This window comes from Meleagris gallopavo, chromosome 15 (assembly GCF_905368555.1).
Source record: "Meleagris gallopavo chromosome 15, MGAL_WU_HG_1.1, whole genome shotgun sequence".
Taxonomy (NCBI): Eukaryota; Metazoa; Chordata; class Aves; order Galliformes; family Phasianidae; genus Meleagris; species Meleagris gallopavo.
Window position 1 is genome coordinate 16,817,611 of NC_139418.1, and position 20,421 is coordinate 16,838,031.

A 20,421-nucleotide genomic window follows, 5' to 3' on the forward strand; every position below is an offset into this window, starting at 1 on the left:
AGAGAAGGGAAAAGCCTGAGAGCCAGGAAGGGTCGAGGAGCAGGTAACTGCATTCCGAGGGACCGCCTCCGGAGCAGCGCCGAGTTGAGCTGCAGCTGCCTGGGGGCCCGGGGAGGGGGGTGGGCGGTGAGCAGCGCTCCCCATAGACAGGACCTGACCAGGGAGCGGAGGTTAGCCGTCATCCAGAGCCACCGGAACAATTTGCTGTGGGTGTTACAAACAGCCCAGCCTGTGCAAACCTATAGGGTGGCCACGGCTGTGCTTTGAGATGGAGGATTTGCTGGAGCTTTCTCAAGCTCTTGTGAGTTCCTCCACTCATCCTAATGTGACATTCACTGTGGAAATTGCTTAATAAACGATGGACACAGTGTCTGATCCCTGGTCAGAGGGGCAGTGTGTTGGGGCACAATGCTGGGGATGATGCTGGGGATGATGATGGGGACAATGCCGTGGCTCCAGCCCTCTCCCTGGCCGCCCAGTGTTGAAATGTGTGTGTCCTCCAGCAGGCTTTCCAGAATGCCAACCACAGAAAAGCTGCGGAAACCCAAGCTTTCCTTTTGCTTGGATTCCCATCAGTTCCCAGAGCTTAATAATAGATTATTTCAGGCTTCCTTGCTTCAGTTGCTTTGGCTTTTCAGGCTCGGTCTGAGTGCTGTCTCATGGGTAAAGCAGCCCGCTGGGTTGAAGGAAAAGGAAGGAGAAGCAGCTTTGTGGGATGAGTGTTCTGCGTGTGATCCAAGGCTCCATCCCGGCTCGCGGGAGCCCAACCCATCTTTCCCTGCCTGCTCCTCGCGCGGATGTGGCTCCTTGGCCGCGAGGGTTCCCCAGCACAATACTCCCATTACTCCGGATGGGCGCTGCTGGGGGGTGGGGCTCCCGGCACCCCGATACGAGAGATGGAAGGGAGGGAGCGATGAGGTGCCCCCAGAGCTGCGCCATGGAACCGTGTGTCCCCGACGTGCCCTTCCGCTCCGTTTGGGGTCCCGATGCGGACGCAGATATCGGCGCTTCGCATCCTCCCCGAGTTGGCGCAGCGGGACGGACAGGGCAGCCCCGCACAGCGCCTCGGCAGCGCCACCTGCTGGCGGCCGGCGGGAAGACACGGCGGGGAGAGTGCGGATGGCTGCTCCGGGCGCGGGCGGCCGCGCTGCGTGCGGGGGTTCTGCTCTCTTTTTAAATCACCGGTGGAAGAGGGGCTTCCGAGGGACGGAGCCGGTCTGTGCCATCTCTCCAGCAAAAGAGACCGAGGCTCTGGCTGGGGGCGCGCGGGCAGCGCCGGACCGCAATTCGGCCCTGCAGCCCGTCCCAGCCTTTACCTTTCATGGGCATTTCCGTGTAATCCACGGAGAGCGGATGGGAGCCGTTAGACCCAGATTTACATTCCTTCCTAACGACTGGCAGCGCGTCAGGGAGTTGTTTATTTAATGTAAAGGGTGAGATTTAAAGGGGAAGAAGAAGCTGCAGCGCTCCTCGCGCAGTGGCGGCTGCGACTTCGGACGCTCCGCTGCCCGGTGCCGGCCGCGCACCCGCGGTGCAGAGCCCTGAGCTGAGCGCGGAGCCCCGCGCTGTGTGCCGCCCTTCTGTGGGCCGAGCGGTGGCACCGGCGCTGTCCCTTCACAGCCACACGCCTCCTGGAGATCTTCGAGCAATACTCTCATTAAGCCTTCCAAGTGTTGTTTTTCCGCTCACCTCTCACCCTGAGGACAAAGCTCTCCAAGCACAGTGTGGTTTCTCCAGGTTCCGCCATCCCTGCTTGCTCGTCTGTCTGAAGCCATCGCTGCGGCCTCCTCGGGGATTATTTTTCAGACAAAGTGTTGATGTTTTCCCCCAGTTGGGTGTCAAGTGTGTAGCAGAGGTGGTAATTTCTGAGTGCAGAAGTCTAATGAGAGGAATGCTCTGTGGTTAATGAGGTGTTGGGAGGCGGCACAGCTCAACTTGCAGTTACACTTTCCAACTTTCCAGTTTAATTAAAAACCCATCTCTCCTGTGCAAGCACTCGTTCCTTTCTCACTTCAGTGCATCGCCTGCAGCACTTCCCAGTTTGGCACAGAGTCGTGCATGGGATGGGGCAGCTGGCCGTGTCCTCCTGTCCCTGCCCTCCCTCTGCCCTATTGCTGGGCTTTTGGCACACACTCAGGCCTGCCCAGTGCTGCTAAGTACCAGTTTAAATGTCAGACTTCAACTCTTATGCAGTGCCTTTAAGCGGTTATAAGTTTGTAGGAACAGTGAGAGCAGAGATTGCAGGGCTCAGCCCTGCCCCACACCCTGCACAGAGCCCCGTGTGCCATTCCTGTAGCATCTGAGCCCTGCCCCAGCCCCACACAGCACAGCTGCTCTCACAGAGGTGTAAAGGGCATGCAGGTAGTTGTACCTGTGCACTGCTTGTGACGGGGACACAGCTGACGGATCATTGCTGACTGACCTTCTGTAATCAGATTGTGTTTGACATGGGTTGCACAGGGTGTGCTCTGATGCACAGATCAGGCAGTGCTGCAGAACGGCTGCAGGTACAGTGCAGGAGCAGCACCTGCCTGCGATGCAGGGCTGTTTCCTTCCTTTTGAAGGGAAGGAGGGGAAGTTGCTTGTGCTGAGTAAACTTTTGCAAGCGTTACTTTCCCCTTTCTTTTAATTAAAAAGTTTTAATTAACGTATACAGTAAAAGCGTGCCTTTTGGCTGCTGTGGGTTGTAGCTGAAAACCGGGAAGTGATGTCTGTGATCCCTCCAGCTCTGTGTGTGCTCACAGTGAGTACAGCAGGACACACCTGATGCTGTGTCCCACCCGACCACCATGGGAAGCACTGCAGAGCGGTGCAGTACTCCCACCAAACACACAGTTCTGCAGTTTCCAAAGATTTATTATACAAAAATAAAGGTAAAATAAATGCAATTATCCATCTTTTCTAATCAGAAGAGGAGCTTTTCACCACTGACCTAGAATTGTTATTTGAAAATGGAATGTTTATCACTGTTATGTTACTCTATGGACCAAACTGCCTTTTTCCCTTTGCTGTCCAATACGGGAAGCCAGGCCTAGCAGGAGGGGCTGTAGGGAAGGAAGCACTGAAAAGAGCATTCAGGAGCCATGCAGCTCTGCCTTTGTGTCCCCAGCCCAGCTGTCACCCAGGAGGAATCTCCCTCAGCCACATGATCTGCAGCACTCCTGCTGCTCCTGCTCTGCTCCAGCATCTCCAGGACAGCGTCAGGGCATTTAGTGCCCACGTGCACTTACAAAGGGATTGTGGAAAGGACAGATTTACTTAATAAATAAATACAAATGACGTGGCAGATATTAGCATGAGGTACAGCAATATTCTAAGGAAGGTTAAGATGCTGAGGACTTGGAGCTTCTGGCTGGCATTAGCTTGGCTTAGTATGGTGAAGTTATCTGCAAGCTTTTTGCTCAGTAACACGAACAGCGATGCAGTTTGAAGTTGCTCGAAGGTGTTGTGGCAGCGACGTACGTGGATGGATAAATGGGGTAACACAGAGCACTGGGGGTGCTGGGTTCCAGCTGCAGCTGGGCTGGAAGCCACGCATCCACGGTGCACGGCTGTCCTCGATGCTCCTCGTCATCACTGCGAAGGGTCATGCAGGGCTGAGCAGCTGGGGTCTGGTTTGGTTCAAGCCTTTACCTACGGCTCGGGGCTCTAACGCTTGGCTCTTCATTGGAACACCAGGAAGGGGCAGCAGGGGTGGGCGGCCGGCGCCGGGGCGGGGTGTCTGTGAGCTGTGGGATGGGAATCAGTCGGCCGACACTGGCAGTGGGAGGAAGAGGATCGCCTTCTGCCCATAGTGAGTCCGCGGCCCCAGCTTGCTGTTCCCGTTTTTCTTCAGCCCGACGAACCAGTTCTTGTCTGCGTGCTTTTTGGAGATGTATGTGTTGTAATGGTTCTCCTCGAGCCTCTCAAGGAACAGGCACTCCTCGCCTGGTAGCTGCTGGAAAAGAGCCGTGGGGGCAGTGAAGGGGTGCGTGGGGCAGGATGCAGCTCGGGGGCTGCTGCCCGCTCCCTGTGCCCACCACACATGGGCCTTGCTTTGGCTCCTGCCTCGCTCCTGCCTCACTCTGCAGTCCCATGCCCGTAGCCCAGGAGCGTGGGGAGCAAAGCAGCTCCTCGGTGAGGCTGAGAAGCCTACCAACAGGGATAAGGGATGCGCACTTTGCTATCAATGGGTCTCAAAGACCTGGATTATTTTTGGCGTCCTGCAGCTCCTGGGCACCAGATCACAGAATCACAGAACCGTTAAGGCTGGAAGAAAACCTCTCAGATCCCCAACCCCAGCCCACCCCACCATGCCCACTGACCATGTCCCCCATGCCACATCCCCACGTTCTGGGACAGCCTCGGGGATGGCGAATCCCTGCTCCCGGGCTCCTGGATGTGTGCTGCAGCTTACCGAGCCGTACAGGAGCCCGTTGGGGTCCATTGCCAGGTACTGCCCCGACGCCGTGCTCTTTATATAGACCTCGCCCACGTCTTCCGCACTGAGCTGGAGCTGAACTGGAAGTAAAAATAAAACAACAACAGTAACGTAAAAAGGAAAATAAGGAAATGGAAAAAGGGAAAGTGGTGAGAGATAATGGCCCAGGTGTTTCTGTTCTGAATTATAAAGAGTTTAAGAGAAACAGTACAGAGTGTGATAAATACATCTCCTTGTGCCCTCCCCTTCAAAGAAACCCCACAGCCATGTTTGGGGAACCAAACCAATTTTTGCCTATTTTACATCACAGGAAGGGCAGCCTATTGGTTAAGATGCTGGAATGGGACACAGGAAATTGGGGTTTTAATTCTGACTCTAATTTGCAAATTTCCTTTGTGGTTTTGACAAGACAGTTAAGGAGTGACGTATGAAGTTTTTAGGACAGACAGACCTCAGGAACTGGTATTGCAGGGCACCATGCCTTGCTGCCTGGCAGGGTCTGTGCCCTGGGGAGCTGGGTCATACATCCAGGTGCTGGGTCCTCCTGTGAGCTGCGGAAGGGCAGCAGACAGAGGGAAGGCAGTGCAGACATCCTGCAGAGGCCCATGAGCCTTGTTCTGTAAGGTTCCAGCCCACGGCACAGACCGGTGCAGTGCAACAGCCCTGGGGATGGCTCTCCAGCACTCAGTGCCCAAGGAGTGAAGAACAAGTCGGTGCTTTAGCTCCAGCTCCTTCCTTCTTTTCTTAATTTATTTACTTCTTAGTGGGGCACGGGGTATTGTTACCTCTTCCATGTAAGGTAAGGCTATTTTTGGAAAGGAGCATGAGCTTATTTCCTGCTCAAGGCTCTGAAATGCTCGCTTAACATTTATTTTTCACTTCACGCTGAAGGCTCGGGATGCTGAGCACTGCAGCGAAGGACCAGGAATGGAATTAGTGCTGGGTGCAGTGGCCTAGGATGAGTGACTTTTTGTTTTCCCCTTAGATACTCTCCTTCATTCTGTGCCTAGCACTTGACAAGGCAGTGTCAGATAAAAATAAGAACTTCCCTGGAGCAGCGGTGCCAGTGGCAGTGCAGGGCAGGACCCCAGAGCGCGGTGCTTCCAGAGGGGCAGCTCCCACAGGCACGCTGCCCTGTGCTGCGTTCACTCTGTAAATATTTGCCTGCTCAGATGTCCATGTTTACAGGATTGTTTGCAGGGGGTTCCTGGCTGGCAGGGCTTCCCAGCACATGGCCTGGCTGGCGGCCAGTGAGGAGCAAGAGAGTCTGTGGGGGGGGGAGATGCTGGCTGCAGGGCTCAGGCTAGTGGGGTTGGGAGTGGGCTGGAGAACCTGAGGACGGGGACTCAGGGCTGTTCCCAGTGCTGCTGGGATGCTGCAAGGAGCAGGGAGTGGTGTTTGTACCCAGAACTCTGCTGCCCGTTGAAGCAGGAGGAAAGGTTAAGCCTGGGGAGAAAGCCACGTGGGTGCTTATGGTTTAATGGGGAAAAAAAAGCATTTTCCTAGAATATATATGGCCAATTGGGCTCCTCCCAGGGCTCCTTCCCCACCAGATATGAGATTTGAATAGCTGCAGATTACATTCCAGTAAGCACTCAGGATATGGAATAACAGGCTGTGCTGCTGAGCACCGTGAGCAGAGCAGAGCAGAATCCAGCCCCACTGCCTTGGGCTCCCACTCCCCAAATCCTCTTGAGCACTTTGGAAGTGCAGTGGCCCCCAGAGCTTAAAGCTCCCAAACAGAGCTGTGAACTGTCTCATCAGTGTCACACAGCTGCTTTGTGCCTTATGCAGGTGGCTGCTAAGGAGGGGCTCAGCCAGGGGAGCTGCAGGGGGCAAGGTGCTGCTGCAGCGGACCAGGCCAGCCTTGTTCTTGCCTCTTTTGGACCTCTGCATCCTGCAGGAACTTAATTAACCACATAGGGGAAAGGGAAGGTACTGAAGACGAGATGCTACATGCAGGGCACACAGATACAACACATTCAGCACGCCGAGCTCCAGCCCCTGACTCATGTGTGAGAAGCACAGCCGTGCTGCCCAAGAGCATCGCATGTGCAGTGCCTCTGCTGCCCGACCCAGGGACACGCAGAGATGCCATCAGATCAGGTGTGATGGCTGCGGGTGTGCGCAGGGCTGCAGCTCCTCCCCCTGCTTGCCTGCATGCTGCAATTAACCCCTCAATTACATCCCCTGCAATTAGCACCCCTTCTGGCTGCCCCTCCCGGCTGCACAGCCGCCTGCACACCCGTGCCAGGTTGCTTCTGCTGGTAAGGCTGACCAAGCAATGCAGGGCATGCAAACACGCAGGAGAGCCAAGCAGCCCGGCCGGTCCTTACTGTGCTGGTCGCTCCGGTCCCGCGTCCCGTCCACCTTGCCGTCCGGCAGGATCCGTAGGAAGTGGCCCCCGTTGCTGCAGTACAGGAGTTTGGGCTTCTTGTAGTTGCCCAGCGGCAGGCCGAAGCGCTCGGTCAGGGCTGTGAAGGTGGTTATCTCCCCCTCGGCCATGGTTCAGGCTGCAGGAGATGGGAGATGGGAGCGGGGTGCCGAGGTGCCCGCAGTGCTGTGCTTATAGGGACGGGAGGGATGGGGCTGGGACAGGTGCTGCTCCCTGCAGTGGGAGGGCTGGGGTCGTCCCGCTGGCGGCAGGGATGCGGTCCCTCTAATTGTACGCAGTGAATCCTGTTTTCTTTCTGCTTTCTATTGACGCACATGCTAAAATTATACACTGGAAAACGTTTGGAAACCACCCAATGTCTGATTGGAACCCGCAGGAGGCAGCAGCCCGGGTTAATGGCTCTCACCATTATTACACCTTCCCGTCGTGGCTGTGACTAGAATTGCAACACAGGCGGCACGCTGCATAGCAAGCACTGCTTTGTGCTGTGGTGCTCACCTGGCCCAGGCACACACATGCTGAGGATCAGAACACAGCTTAGATGTTTTGGGAGATAACTGCAGGCATAGGAGGCTTCCACTGCTCGGGCCTTGAGGGGGAGATTTACCCACATAGTGATCAACTGTGTATGGAAAAATGGAACTCTAAATCCATCTCACGTTGTGCAGCCTTGCATCCCACCTGTGACAGAAAGCCAAGAGCCCAGCACAGACTGCACTTAAACCACCATGAAAATGCTGCCTCTCATAGGCAGTGTTCTTCAGGCTTATGGAGGGTGGATTTATGAACAAAGATGGGGCACGGGGTAAATCTAGTAATGTCTAGTAGGTCAGAAAATGACTTTAAATGTTATTTATTCCCATAGCTATGCTGTGGGACTACATAATCACTATTTATATGTATTTAAAGATTGTGAAAACATCAGTTGAGCACTGAGTTGTGTTACAGCTGCATTAGGATTGAGCTGGTGCCAGGTTGGTTCTTAGGAACAATTTCTCCTCCAAAGGTCAATCAGGAGAGACTGTTCCTCCAAGTGGATCCCCAAAGCACGCAGAAGAAAAAAATACGTGAAAGTGCCAATTTTTGTTTTAAAGTTTTGATCACTAAGGACTGAAGCCATGGAAATAAGACTTCACTGCTGTTGTTGAAAACATGCCCAGCCATTTCTCTAGTCAGTTCCCAGACTTCATCCCTTTCTTTCAGATGTGCCCCTTTAAGGTCTTGTAGCAGAAATGCTGAGCCACAGCTCGAAGCAGTGATGGAGCACCTGGTGGGAAGGCAGGGCCAACCTGGAGGAGCTCAGCTGCATGCAATCACTGAGTGATGGAAGGGCTGGAGCAGGATCCACCCCTTCCCTGCCCTCATGTAAGGGTTGGCAGTGGAGGCAAGGGGATCTTGCTGGAGATCCCTGCATACCTGAGGTCTTCCAAAGGTAAGCAGCTTCTTTCTTTTGTCTCTGTGCCCATGGCTGTTGCATTTCAGCAACTCACTTGCTGCAGCCTGGGTCCTTGCTGCTCTGCTGACATTGCTGCACTTTTTGTTGTATTACAGGTCTTTATCAGAACAGCATGAGATATCCAAGGAGAGTAAAGCAAAGAAGCATTCCCTTCCCCAAGGCTGAGTTCTGTCTGGCAGTGCCTCTGTCCCAGGAGGGTGCTGCAGGCAGGGCTCCGAGTCCTGCAGGATCAGAAGGCAGGTCTCTACTCTACAGTAGGCCCCTACTGCCCTACCTGTAGAACTGTCCTCATCGTGCTTCCAGCACCATGTTGGCTGGAGCAGTGCCCAGTGAGCAGCACTGCATCAGATCCGAGTTTCCCCAATGGTTCCTACCTAGCCCTGAGGTCCGGCTCCTGGCCAGTTCCTCCCCCACTGCCCGTAGACTTGAAACTGCTCCAGACCTATTTCAATCTGAAAGCGTTAACCTTTCTCCAAGAGATCTGACCCAAGTTTTACAGTCACCTCCACTAGCTCATATACTTTACTTGTGGTTCAGCTCCACACCAGCTACTGGGCTTTCCCTGGGCAGTAGCCTGCTTGTCACCCCATAAGCCAGACAGGCCGTCGTGCTTTGCTGAGCATTAATCGAGGCCGGTGGAGTTGTGCAGGTTACTGGAAGTTACTTTTTCCTTCAACCCTTCTCAGAGGATGAAAGGCACCCGATGTCTCCTGGGAGCAGAGGAGCCCACCCTGCAGCCATGGGCTCTGCACAGGGTCCCAGCACCACAGCTGACATGGGTGAGGTGCAGGTTGGGGTGCGTTCCTTCTTCACTTGCAGGTCTGCACAGCCAGGAGCATCTATGGATAGCTTTAACAGAACAGCTCTTCTGGGAACATTGCCTTCACTTTCACGTATTTCCTTTAAGGTTTTTTTTTTGTTGGGTTTTTTTTTTTTTTGGCTATTTTTAGGAGGCTCTCAGTGCTCACCAGCTGCCTTTGACTCCACAAGAAAAGCTGAATGAACACAATTTTCCACTCCCATTGTCTCTCCTGGCTAAATACTGCTGCTGTTCTCAGACTTTTATGACTGTGCAGCCGGTATTCCACGCACAGTACAGCTCCTGGCCCTGCTATTATACTTTTGGCAAGAAAACATTAGGTTTTTATGGAAATTAAAAAAAAAAAAAAAAAAGCGAGAGTGCAAGAGAGAACTTGAACCTAACACTGGGGGCCTTATTTTTTGGGGTAGAAGCCCAACAAAATGGCTGGGCTCCAAAACTTCTTGGCTATTGCACTGCACACGCAGTGCTTTTCTGTCCACCTCCTTTGTCCTCCCCACTTCTTTCCCTTTCGACCCTTTCTGACCTCTTTGAATAGATCTGGTCCCTGGAGGTCACTATTCTGTATGTTGCACGAGAGGCCCCGTGGAGCCCTGCAGTTACAACAGGTCCAATATTCTAGAAGAACTTTAGCTCTGGCTTTCCTCTGTGCATTGCCCTGGAGCTGATGGGCATGGCTTTAGGGAACTGCTGGGGGGATCCCAGAACTGCTGGAGCCTGCATAGGGAAAACCGCTTGGATTAAATGGGGATTTTATTCATTGTAAGTATTAGAGATTGACAGTGTGGGGTGGATTTCCTCACCCCAGAATAAGAGACAGTTTCCTTGTGCACAGGTGTCCATGGGGTGGTAGTTGGACTCGATGGACTTAGAGGTCTTTTCCAACCTTCATGATTCTGTAATACTGTGCCTACTTCACTTACAGAGAAGAGGAGTCCTTGGGTATCTCATGCATGTCTTGGGGACAAAGGAGTGCTCATAGCCAAGTGTTCTGCTTGAGCCACATGTGATACAGACCCAGGCTGGGACTCAGTACAGCATCTCAGCAAAGCAGCGGCATCCGTGGGGAGACAGGAAAACAAAATGATGATCTGTTTTCTAATTGTCTGCCAGCCTCTCCTACCTCCTCGCCCACACCCTCCTGCAATCTGGTGATTAACTTAATTACAGCTGCAGCTCCTGGAGCTGGCCCAGCCTGGGAGGAGAGCAGTGCCAGGAGGGTCTCGCTTCCTGCAGCCTGCCTGGGCTCAGACCAGGAACGTGGACCTGGCTGTGAGCAGTGCTGGCTGTAGATGCAGAACCCATTGTCTCATGTGTGGGATTTAATTGTCAATCCCAATGCACGCCAGATGTGTGGGACCTGTTGTGTGGAAAGAATACTCTTGACAGAGAAGAACAAGGGCTCAGTTTCTCCGGCAAAAGGGTGAGGGGAGAGAAGTTTTGTACACGGCATCAAGTATAATGGATGACACGGTGCTCTACTGTGGGTAGGAGCAGTGCTGAGGGGGGAAAGGAATCCTCTCCTAGCAGGTCCCTGTGGCTGAGCTACAGTGCTCACTTAGAACGTTGAGCACCAATGTTGTTAAGGCACCTTTCACTTGCAGTGGCTTTTAAGAAGCCCCTGGAGCTGACAGCTGGGCTCTGTGCCCCTCTCCCTGCCGTGGGTCTGCGTGTGCTCTGCTTCCTGGAGAAAGCAGCAGAGGAGGCCTGCAGGGCTGCTGCAGAGCAGGATGGCTGGTGCAGGAGGGAGCGCAGCTGGTGTGCTGGTGTGCTGGAGGTGAGGCTGGGTGATGCCGCCCAGCTCCCAAATGTCACCGCTCCCCCTGCCACCCACTGCCGCTGTCCCTGCGAAATGTCAGACCGCAGAGCTGGGAGCGCTGAGGCTGTCTGGGCTCAGGTGTGGCTGCCCCATGGCTGCTGGCTCCGGCCCCGCACACCCACAGACAGACAGGCGGACAGACGGCAGTGCCAGCCCTGGCCAGGCTGCTCACAGCTTCCTTCTGCTGCTCTGTTTACGCTGCTTTCCTCCAGCCCTTCTGCATCTTGCACTCACATCCCAGCTCTGCCCAGAAAAGCCATTTGCCTGACTCCAAACGACAGATTCTTGCCCCCCAATCTTGCACTATGCTATGCCCTCGTGCCAAGGGGTGATGTGGTTCTCCTGTTGTACCCTGTGGGCCCCACCCCCAAGCAACACCTTCCTGATTCCAGGTAAGGGCCTCGTTGGTGCTCCCTCCATCACCCTGCTGTTGGCTGCCAGCCATGCCAAGCTCTCATCAACCACACAAGTCCGGAACACTGGCGTGCTGCTGCTAATGAGGCATGCTGCTTAAGTGAGGAATGAACAGCAGGAATTTGCCTACGTTGTCAGATGGGATGCTTCCTTCAGCCGCCCCTGTGAAGAACGGCCCAGCTCAACCAAGGGTTGGCTCTGGCTTCAAAATGAGGATTTGAGTTTGGGTTCAGACTTGTGCTGTGTCCTTCACAAGAGAAGCAAAGGATGCCTGAAACAGAAGGTTTCATCTCCAGGCCAAGTGAAACTCCACATCCATACCCGTGGTTAACCATCAGTAGACACATCATCACTCAGAATTCAAGCCTCAGTCTGTGCTGTTCCAAGGAAAATCACTTGGTGTCTGGGTTCACCATAAGCTTAGCAGTGATTTACTACTGTAGAAATGCAAGGGGAGTTAATTATCTTCATTTCAAACTCATTGTACGATGGCAATATAGCTTGTCAAGTTCTGAGGGAAAAACTGCCTGGAAGAATTCTGCTCTGAGTTCTGCTGCTTAACATCTTTAAGCGTAGCGTCTAGTAGCTATGGGTGCCCAAGTAAACAGCTTGGGCTGTGTTTTGCTATGAATGCTGTTGCTCAGTAACTTAATAGTGCAACAATTGCTTGAGATAATAATTGCTATTACTGGGAAAATCCTCCAATAAATAATAATTTTCTTATCTGCATGACTTGAGAGCTGGAGAAATGCCGTACTGTTTGAAACCACAGTGCATGAGAATGTGCAAGGAGTGTTCCGAGGGAAAGATCCTTCTGCTCTGTTGGAGCAAGGCAAGATCAGAGCTGAACCTTTACAAAAGTGGTTGAGAAGATCTACAGAAAAATCCAAACAGATTAATTAATGGGGGATAATGAACCACTGCATTCAGCTGGTGAGCATGCACCTCCATCTGTTTCCTGCTGTTGTAGAGCAAGATATGGGCATGGTGGGGACGGGCCAGTGGTTAGATTCAGATAATCTCAGAGGTCTATTCCAACCTGAATGATTCTATGGTATGTTGCTTCTTTGGCATGCAGTCTTTGGGCAAAATTTTGGGTGCTCCCAGTTCAGAACAACCCACTGGGTCCCCAGGTGTCCGTGTGCCACCCTCATTTCCAGTCGGAGCAGCACAGCTGACACGTGGGATGTGCCAGCCTTTGGCAGAAGCTCCAGGCAGCAGCACATGAGGCACCTGTGAATGGAAGAGCTGGACATCAGTTTGTCCCCTCAAGACACCTGCATGGCTGATGACCGCAGCTCCAAGAAAAACAGCCCTGCCCCAGGGCTGCTGCTCTCCCTAGCACAGCGTGGAGACAGCCGGTGGTTTCTGACAGCCCATCTGCCCTGTCTGATCCCTGCAAACACCAGCAGCCGCCAACAACGCAGCGCAGGAGAGACAGCTGCAATTATAAACATCTGATGGAACCGAGTGCTTCGTGGAGCACTGCCATCAGGTGCCACCCACATGGGCTATTTGCAGCCTGGCACGGCTGGAAGGCTCTGGGACATCTGTGAGCTGGTGGTGGCCTGGCTCTGGGACACCTGCATGGGGTGAGGGGACGCCATGGGGCCCTCCTGGCCCCCAGACATGACCCAGCATAGCAGCAGTGGTGACAGATGGTGGGGACATCCCAGATCTTTAAACCCACTGAACTGAGCCAAAAAAATAAACAAACAAACAAAAAGCAGCATGAATCCTCCAGAAATTTAAAAATAATTTGTATGCAGCCTTCCCTTTGAAACCTGCTTGGCCTGGGACACAAGCAATCCTGTATCTACAAAGCTTTGGGCACCAAAAGGGCTCATCCAAGCACGCCAGCCCCAAGCCGCCTGACGCTGCCTGCCCTGTGCCCACACACAGCCTGAAGGCTGCAGCTCCCCAGCGTGACAGCCACCACCGCAGCACTGACCCCACCGTGCCCCTCTGCCCCCTTCAGCTCCGTTCAGAACTTAAATCTAAAGGGAGATGGGCGTCCCAGTGGAGAACAACGCGCCCGTCTGAGCGCTCCTGCCTGCAACGCGCGGCTACGAGCAAAGAGCAGCGCGGAGCTCAGCCGGCGCAGCGCAGCAGTGAGTCGCGGTGAAGATCTCCCCCTCCTGTCCGCCCGGAGCGCGGGGCTGGGAGCGAGGAGGGAAATGCTGGGCGGGGGGCTGCCCTGCGCTCACCCCAACCACAGGAGGCGGCTGGGATTCGGGCTGCTGAGGGGCACCGGGGTCAGTGCTGGAGCTCTGCACTGTGGAAATAGGAGCTGAGGCAGAAAGAAGGGCACTGCGGGGACTCAGCCAGAGGTGGGACCGCCGGCCTGCCAACGCCAGAGGCGTGGGAAGAAAAGTCCCAAGGTTAAGGCTGACGCCCAGATTTCTCCTCTCGGAGCACGGCTCTAAATTAAGAAGTGGGAACAAACGTTCTGAGCACAAGAAGGCTGTGAGTCACGTACGGCCCTGTGTCTAGACTGCTGTGGGCAAAGAGCAAACCTTAGGGAGGACAGTACCACACCAGAATGAGTCGGAGATCGGTGGGTTGGAGATGTCACCCTGCAGGGCAGCCCTGCTCCTGCAGCAGGCCTGGGGGGAAAATCTCTTTTCTGCCTCTGTTCTGATCCCCAGCCTTCCCAGGGTGCTGTGTCTCTTGCATTTTGGTTACGGGAACCACAGCCAGAAAACTGCCACTTCATGGTTGGTTTGACCTGCGGCCACTTGCTAGCAGCACCTCCCCACCTTGGGGAAGGGCTGAGCTAACGGGAAGGTGAGGAACATCCTGGGAGGAGCAGTTCAAAGTGTTTCTGTGGCTTCTCCTGTCTGTGTTCTGCGGCAGAGCTGTACAGATGGGAAGGGCTTGCTGCTGTCTTTCTTGCTCTCTCCCTCTGTGTGATGGGATTCCTTTCATGCCTCTCAGTTTTCCTGCCTTCTTCCATGACTGTGTGCCACCGTGTGTCTGTAACAGGCAACTTTAATCCCCTCTGCTCTCCTCTTTCTTTATCTGTGCCCCTGCTGGCACTACTCTGCTGGGTGCACTTTCTCAGGGTGATTTCATTCCTCTTTAGGTGCCTCCATCTCATCCTAGGGAGGGCTCAGACCCGGCCAGTTTGGACAAGAAGTAGTAGGACAGAGAGGGGCTGTGCTGAACGCTCAGGTCTGAAAACCCAGACAATTATCAGCCTTTTTCTGCCCATTTGAGCAGCTGAGGAATCAAACCATTTTGTTATATGGACTTTAGGAAAGAGGAAGCCTGGTGTTAACCTTGCAGGCAGTGCCCACAGCCTGCAGCCATCCTGCTGTCCTGCACCGAGGCACTGCTCTCCAGGGCTGCAGGATCTGCTGCTGTCTGTCGCTGCAGCATTAACAGAGGGGACACTGATGTTGGATGCAAGGTAAAAAGTACTGACTGCTCTTACTGAGGAATACTGAGTCAGGCTGCTCTCTTGTTTAACGAGCGGAGAGGAAGGGAGGATTATTGCATTCATTCAGGCCATGCTGCACACTGGGGCAGAGATAACAAAGCAGCAGTGCCTCTCTCTCTTGCTGAACTTGTTTTCAGCAAATTCTTCTGCAAACAGATTTCTATTGTGAGTGGCTTAAAAAGCAGAGCCAGCCAGGCCTCCAGCACAGGCGATAATCAATGGTGTGCAGTTGCACAAAATGAATGTGGGATTTCTAAGGCTGCCCTAGCCATGAGTGTTAGCAGCCCTTGTGCTGTGCCAGAGGGCAGTGCCAGCTGTGCCCGTCCTCCCTGCACTCTGGCAGGTGCTGCAGGACACAGCACAAGTGCTTGCGTGCCCTGTACCCAGGACTGGGCTGGGGTTTCTCTGTCTGTCTATCAGTGCCCAGTACACACCAGTCCTCAGTGCATTTTGTGTTCAGTGTGCTCCTGTGAAGGAGCTGGGATCTGCAGATGGAAGGAAATCCCCATGCTTCCAGGTCTGCAGATCTGCCAGAAAGCTCAGGCACTGCTGGCATCTTGCTTGTGAAACACAGCCAAGGCTTTATCTGTCTTGAGTTGCAGGCTGGTGATGGTCTGACCTGTGGCTAAGGACCATCTTTTGGGTTGATCTGTGGCTAAAGACCATCTTTCTCCACTGTCCTTTGCAACCTCTTATTTCTGAGCTCACATTCCTGAGAAGTGTCTATTCATCTCATCTAAACTGCTGCCATTTTGAGGGTCAAGAAATTAAAGATGATGAAAGGGGGTTGTTTAAAGCAGGAGGCAAACGCTCCTGGCAATACTGCAGTGGAGCTCCTGGGGTTGTAGAGAGGAAGGAGGTGCTGGAATGAGGCAGAGGTCACTGTGCACCATGATAGTTTAGGTGCTGGTGGCATTTGCTGCTGCAGTGGGAGGTGGCACGTGGGAAGGGTCTGAGGAGCACTCAGCCTTGCTGAAGCGCAGCCCGGAATGCATGGGGAACACAAGGTGGGGACTGACATCAGCACCCACCAACAATTATTGCCCCATTGCAGTACAAGTTGGTGATGATCTCCTCATTGAAAAGTTGCAATTTTCTCTAATGAATCCCCTAAAGTAAGGCTTATTTCCTGCAGAAATGTGCCTGTTTGTGGTTCTGGATTGCAATGTCTCTTGAAAATCCTTTTCCCTTCCTCCTTCCATGTACTGTCAGTCAGACTGTATTGAGAAATGGATGGAAGCATTTGCCATTTGGTTCCTCAAGCACGGCGCCAAGGCCTCACGCAGCCCCAGGAGCTGCTGGAAATGGAGCTGAAAGGGGATTGCTTCCTGCAGGAAGCCAGAACACCGCTTCTGCCACAAGCTCTGGAACTTTCCCTGTGTTGGGTGCACACAGTGTGTGCATGGGAGTGGAAAATGCAGATGTGCACCGGCAGCACTGCTGGGGCTGCACAGAGAAATTACTGCTCCTGGTGAGCCATGCTCTGTATCACAGCTCTTCCAGGAGGAAAATCCCCATCTTTCTTACTGAGGAAAGAAAAGGGCCTTTCTAATGGCTAAGCTCTTTCATTTATTATTATTATTATTATTATTATTATTATTATATATAAATATTTTAATTTCTGACTTGGCAGAAAAAGAAAGCAAATATTTAAGAGGATCAGATTTTTATCTGCTCTATGAATGCGTCATCAGAAGTACATTGAAACAAGAGGAGACAGACTGAGATGAACCTGTGGAGGTTGCTATCCCTATGGCTGGCACTGTGAGCTGCTGCCCATGCCAGACCAGAGAAGCTCAATACAAAGCAAATTCACCCCAGCTCTGATCACTCTGCCTGGCTGCATTGGGTGCCGTGCATCTCCTTCATGCTCCCCCCCTTGCTGCTCCCCGCTATGTTTGTGAGCATTTTAGCTTGCTCATGCCAGTTGGCACAGAGGAAAATTCATATAAAGCAAGCAGAGGGAGAGCTGAGCACCAGCACTGCTGTGGTGGGGGATGCAGCCCCAGGGCTGGGGAAGCAGTGGCAGCAGCAGAGCCGCATCACTGCTGGGGAAACAGCACAGTTGTGGCCAGCTGCGTAATGAGCTGCTGGGGTGGGGGGAAGATCGAGGTCTTGGGAGTGGGAGGAAGGCCAGAGTCATTCGGGGAGCTTGGGAGGGGGAGGCTCTCCCCTGGGCGGGGTGGAGCTGGAAGGGGAGGTTATCCAAAGGGCTGGGGCTGGCCGAGGCCTCCCTGGACCCGAACTGCGGTCAGCCCCAACCCAAGTCTGTGCTGCACACTGAGCAGTGCTATGTTGACCCCGTTTTGCAGGGAGAACACTCAGGCATTGTCCTGCTTATCAGCGCCAAGCCGAGCGCTGCAATTGGGAACCAGTTTAAGTCCAGACTCGTGTTTGTGTGTGCAGAGCTTCCCTGCGGCTCAGGCGGTTGCTGCTGGGTCGCTGCTCACCAGAGGTCTGGGTCCCACTGCCACCCATCACCGTGTCACCAACAGCACATGGGGCAATGGGACCTGGGGCTCTGCCCAGGACATTTCTATTAAGGAAATTATTATTAATAATTCTTTTTACTGTTTTTTTTTTTTTTTAATCATTTTCTAGCACCACGTTGCTTAAACAAATTTCCTATTGGGGTGGTCCTAATATTAGGTTTTGCAAAATAAAACATTTTAAAAATTTGGATTCAAATTCAGAGATAAATTTCTAGCCACAGCTTCCAGCTAATTTGCAGTCATTTTGAAACTGCAGTGCAACTCAGATTGTTTTGAAACCCTCCATTCTCCCAGTGGCAGCAGCCCAGTGACACCTGCCGGTTTGGGGGGTTTTGGCCCATTTAGGTGAGAAAATAGCACATCCAAAATCCTAATGTCTCTGCAGAAGGAACCTGACCCCTCTTCCCCCTTGCTGACCCATGCGTGCCCTCGTGGAGCCCCCTGAGGCCCGGCTCCGGTCCCCACATCCTCCCCAGGTAGGAGCACACTGACAGCACGTGGGCACCCGGGCCCCTCCCAGCCCCTCCGTACCGCGCCCGCGGCTTGGGGTGATGCTTCTGGGTGCTGCCCGGTGAGATGGGGAAGGGGGGGGCGAGGATGGGGATGGGGTGGGATGCTCGCTGCCCGCCGCCCCGCCCGCAGCCCGGGGCAGCCACATCCCCGTCCGGGGCCGCACGCAGCATCCCGGGTAACGTACCGCCCGCACGGTCCCGCGGAGGAGCTGCCGCCGCCGGGCTGAGCCTTTGGTGTCAGAGCGAAGGGGAGACAGGGAAAAAAAATAGAGGGGGGGGAAGAAAAAAACAGAAGAAAAAAAAAATCGGCCGAGCCTATTGGCGAGGAGCTGCGGTGGGAGGGGACGGGCGGCCCGCACGGCCGTGTCGGGCTCAGCGGGCACTGCTGCTACGGCTGCCCCGCCCCGGGGCTGAGCCCGGCGGGCACACGGGGGGCACCGGGCGGGCAGCGAGCGAGCGCCCAGCCGGCACCCAGCGGGCACACGGAGGGCACCCAGCGGGCAGGCGGCTCCGGGCCAGCGGTTGCTGCTTGCTGCCGGCCTCTCCCGTGGCCAAGGAGACCAAAGCAGATCGGGGCTTTCAACGCTTCCCAGTGGTGGGGTATGGGCCCGAGGGAGCCGCGCCCGATGCGGGCTTTGTGCGTGGCTGCTGCGGGTAAAGGAGCGAGCGCAGAGCTTGGCCAGCTGCCCCCGCTGCTGTTGGAGCGTCGTTCGGCCGCGGGCATCTCGGGCTCGTGGCTGTGCCACACGGCGTCCGTGCGTTTGTGCAGCCGATCCGAATTCGGATCCGAAGCGGTCTGAGCAGAGCCGGGCGGCTGGTCACAAACGCCGCACTTGGCAGCAGGTTTGGGGACAGGCAGAGAGAGCCCTGATGCGGCCCGGGCCCCGCGCTGCCCCCCCGGCTCGGCATGGCCACGGCCGTGCTGCTCCTGCTCGTGCCGTAGGGAAGGAGCCCCCACCTCGCTGCCCGATGGCTCTGCTGTGTGAGTGCCGTAAATAATGCACGTTTCTTGGGCTTGCTTAGAGGTACAGTAAATAATTTACGGAGCCGCTTTCTGCCGCGCGGAAGCAGAAGGGATCTGAGCAGCACGCAGGCAGTCGGTGCTGCTCTTCTCCCAGACCAGGAGCGAGCAGCCGTTGCAAAGCTTTCTGTCCAAGGAGCTCCCCGAGATGCACCAGGTCCGGGGCAGAGGCTCATTGCTCGCCTTGCAGCTGCTTTGCTGAGCACAGAAATGTCTCCTGCCTCCCTCCCTGTCCTCAGTCCCTGAGTCCAGAAAGAAGAAAACAAATCCCCAACCGTTCTCCTGGCCGTGCACGCCTGGCTGAGCCCACAGAATTTCTGTGAGCTTGGGAACCACACAAGTCCATTGCAGACCATTTGGGGAGAGGCTGCAATGCCCACAGTGAAGGCTGTGTGCATGCAGGAGCCGTACCCATGTGCACGGCTGGGTTGGGGTGTGCAGAACTGTGCTACTGGGTCACCCTATCCCTTACCCCACCGCCCGCACACCCACGCTCACACACTCACAGCAGCATGCAGGAAAGGCTCCAAGGAGAAGCGGTGTCCTCAGACCGGCACCATCACTGGGGTGGTGATGCTTTCCAGGCAAAAATCCACTGTGTCCGGCATGTGTGAGGCTGGGACGGCGCTGCTGTCACTGGGGCTGCTGCGCTGCGCCCACATAAGACAAGGAAGTATGGACAATCCTTCGCCTTGCTATTTTTTCCCTCTCATGTGATCTTGTTTTTGGACTGCTATTTTGGGGCTGGCCTCCAGCCCAGGTGAAAGACAAGGATTGAATCCAGCCTCCCACCCTGTGCCCAGTGCTCCAGAGCCTCTGCCTGCTGCCTGGGCGGTGGGCACAGCCCTGCTGCTGCTGCTGGTACAGCTCTCCTGCTTGCTTCCTTCTACATTTCTTGCTGCAAAGCCTTTTTTGTCCCCAAACCTCTCAGGGGATGACAGCAAACAGGCTGTAGTGGATGTGTGGTGCCCAATGGCCCCATCCCAAAGCCCCCCCTCTCCCCCCCCCTCCATCCCCACGGGCTCAGGCTGGGATTCATTGCAGTACCAGAGCTGCAGGCTCCCCAGCACTATTAGACCTTTTTCTGCCCATTTTCCCCACAGTGCAGCCTGCCAGGAAGCTGACAGGAGATAAGTTAAAAAAAAAAAAAGTTGGCAGCTTGCAACAGGCTTAACGTAAACCGATGCCAGGCCCAACCCTGTGTGCTGCTCCTCATCCCCGTTTGTGGGCTGCAGGCATCCCACTGTGCCTGGAGGAGGAGGGGGCCATGGCCAGGGGCAGGGAGCTGTGGATTCCCTACATTTTTAGTGAAGCCAGATCCACTCATGGCCCATCTGTGCCATGGGGCCTCCTCTGGGGATGTGTCCTCAGGGACATCCTAGGACCATGGCAGGGATAAGGCTGTGCTTGTCCCAGCTGCTTCTTTCAGCCCTCCGGATGGAAGCCCAGTGGTGGCAGTGAGGAGCCATGCCCTTTCCCTGCCATCATTGCAGTGAGTGCTGGGAGAATTGATGCTGGCGTGACATACTGGATCACCTAAACTGTGTCTTTGCATAAAGAAAACTCACAAAAAGTTCCTATGCTGAAGTTCCAGAGGTACCCAAGTAATGGGGATGATCTCCAGTGGGGA

General features: G+C 54.5%; 1 protein-coding gene across 3 annotated transcripts; it reads right to left on the reverse strand.

Moving 5' to 3' along the window:
• Positions 1 to 3,237: 3,237 nt before the first annotated feature.
• On the reverse strand, positions 3,238 to 19,485 carry FGF1 (fibroblast growth factor 1). 3 transcript variants are annotated; one of them, XM_085236762.1, is made up of 5 exons: positions 19,298 to 19,485; positions 17,956 to 17,999; positions 6,757 to 6,933; positions 4,397 to 4,500; positions 3,238 to 3,937 (listed from the first exon to the last, which is right to left on the reverse strand). In XM_085236762.1, the coding sequence occupies exons 3-5, from the start codon at positions 6,923 to 6,925 to the stop codon at positions 3,743 to 3,745; spliced, it is 468 nt and encodes a 155-aa protein (XP_085092888.1). In that variant the 5' UTR covers positions 6,926 to 6,933; positions 17,956 to 17,999; positions 19,298 to 19,485; the 3' UTR covers positions 3,238 to 3,742. The 3 variants fall into 3 exon arrangements, with proteins under 3 accessions (XP_085092888.1, XP_010717588.3, XP_085092887.1); XM_010719286.4 differs by lacking the exon at positions 17,956 to 17,999 and having other exon boundaries at positions 3,238 to 3,934; XM_085236761.1 differs by lacking the exon at positions 17,956 to 17,999 and having other exon boundaries at positions 19,298 to 19,484.
• Between the last annotated feature and the right edge of the window lie 936 nt (positions 19,486 to 20,421).

Coding starts and splice junctions, on each gene's coding strand:
- FGF1 (XM_085236762.1), bottom strand. CDS start 6,925: ATGGCCGAGGGGGAGATAACCACCTTCACAGCCCTGACCGAGCGCTTC. Junction 4,501..6,756: donor GGACCGGAGCGACCAGCACA/GTAAGGACCGGC, acceptor TTTTACTTCCAG/TTCAGCTCCAGCTCAGTGCG. Junction 3,938..4,396: donor ACGGGCTCCTGTACGGCTCG/GTAAGCTGCAGC, acceptor GCTCTTTTCCAG/CAGCTACCAGGCGAGGAGTG.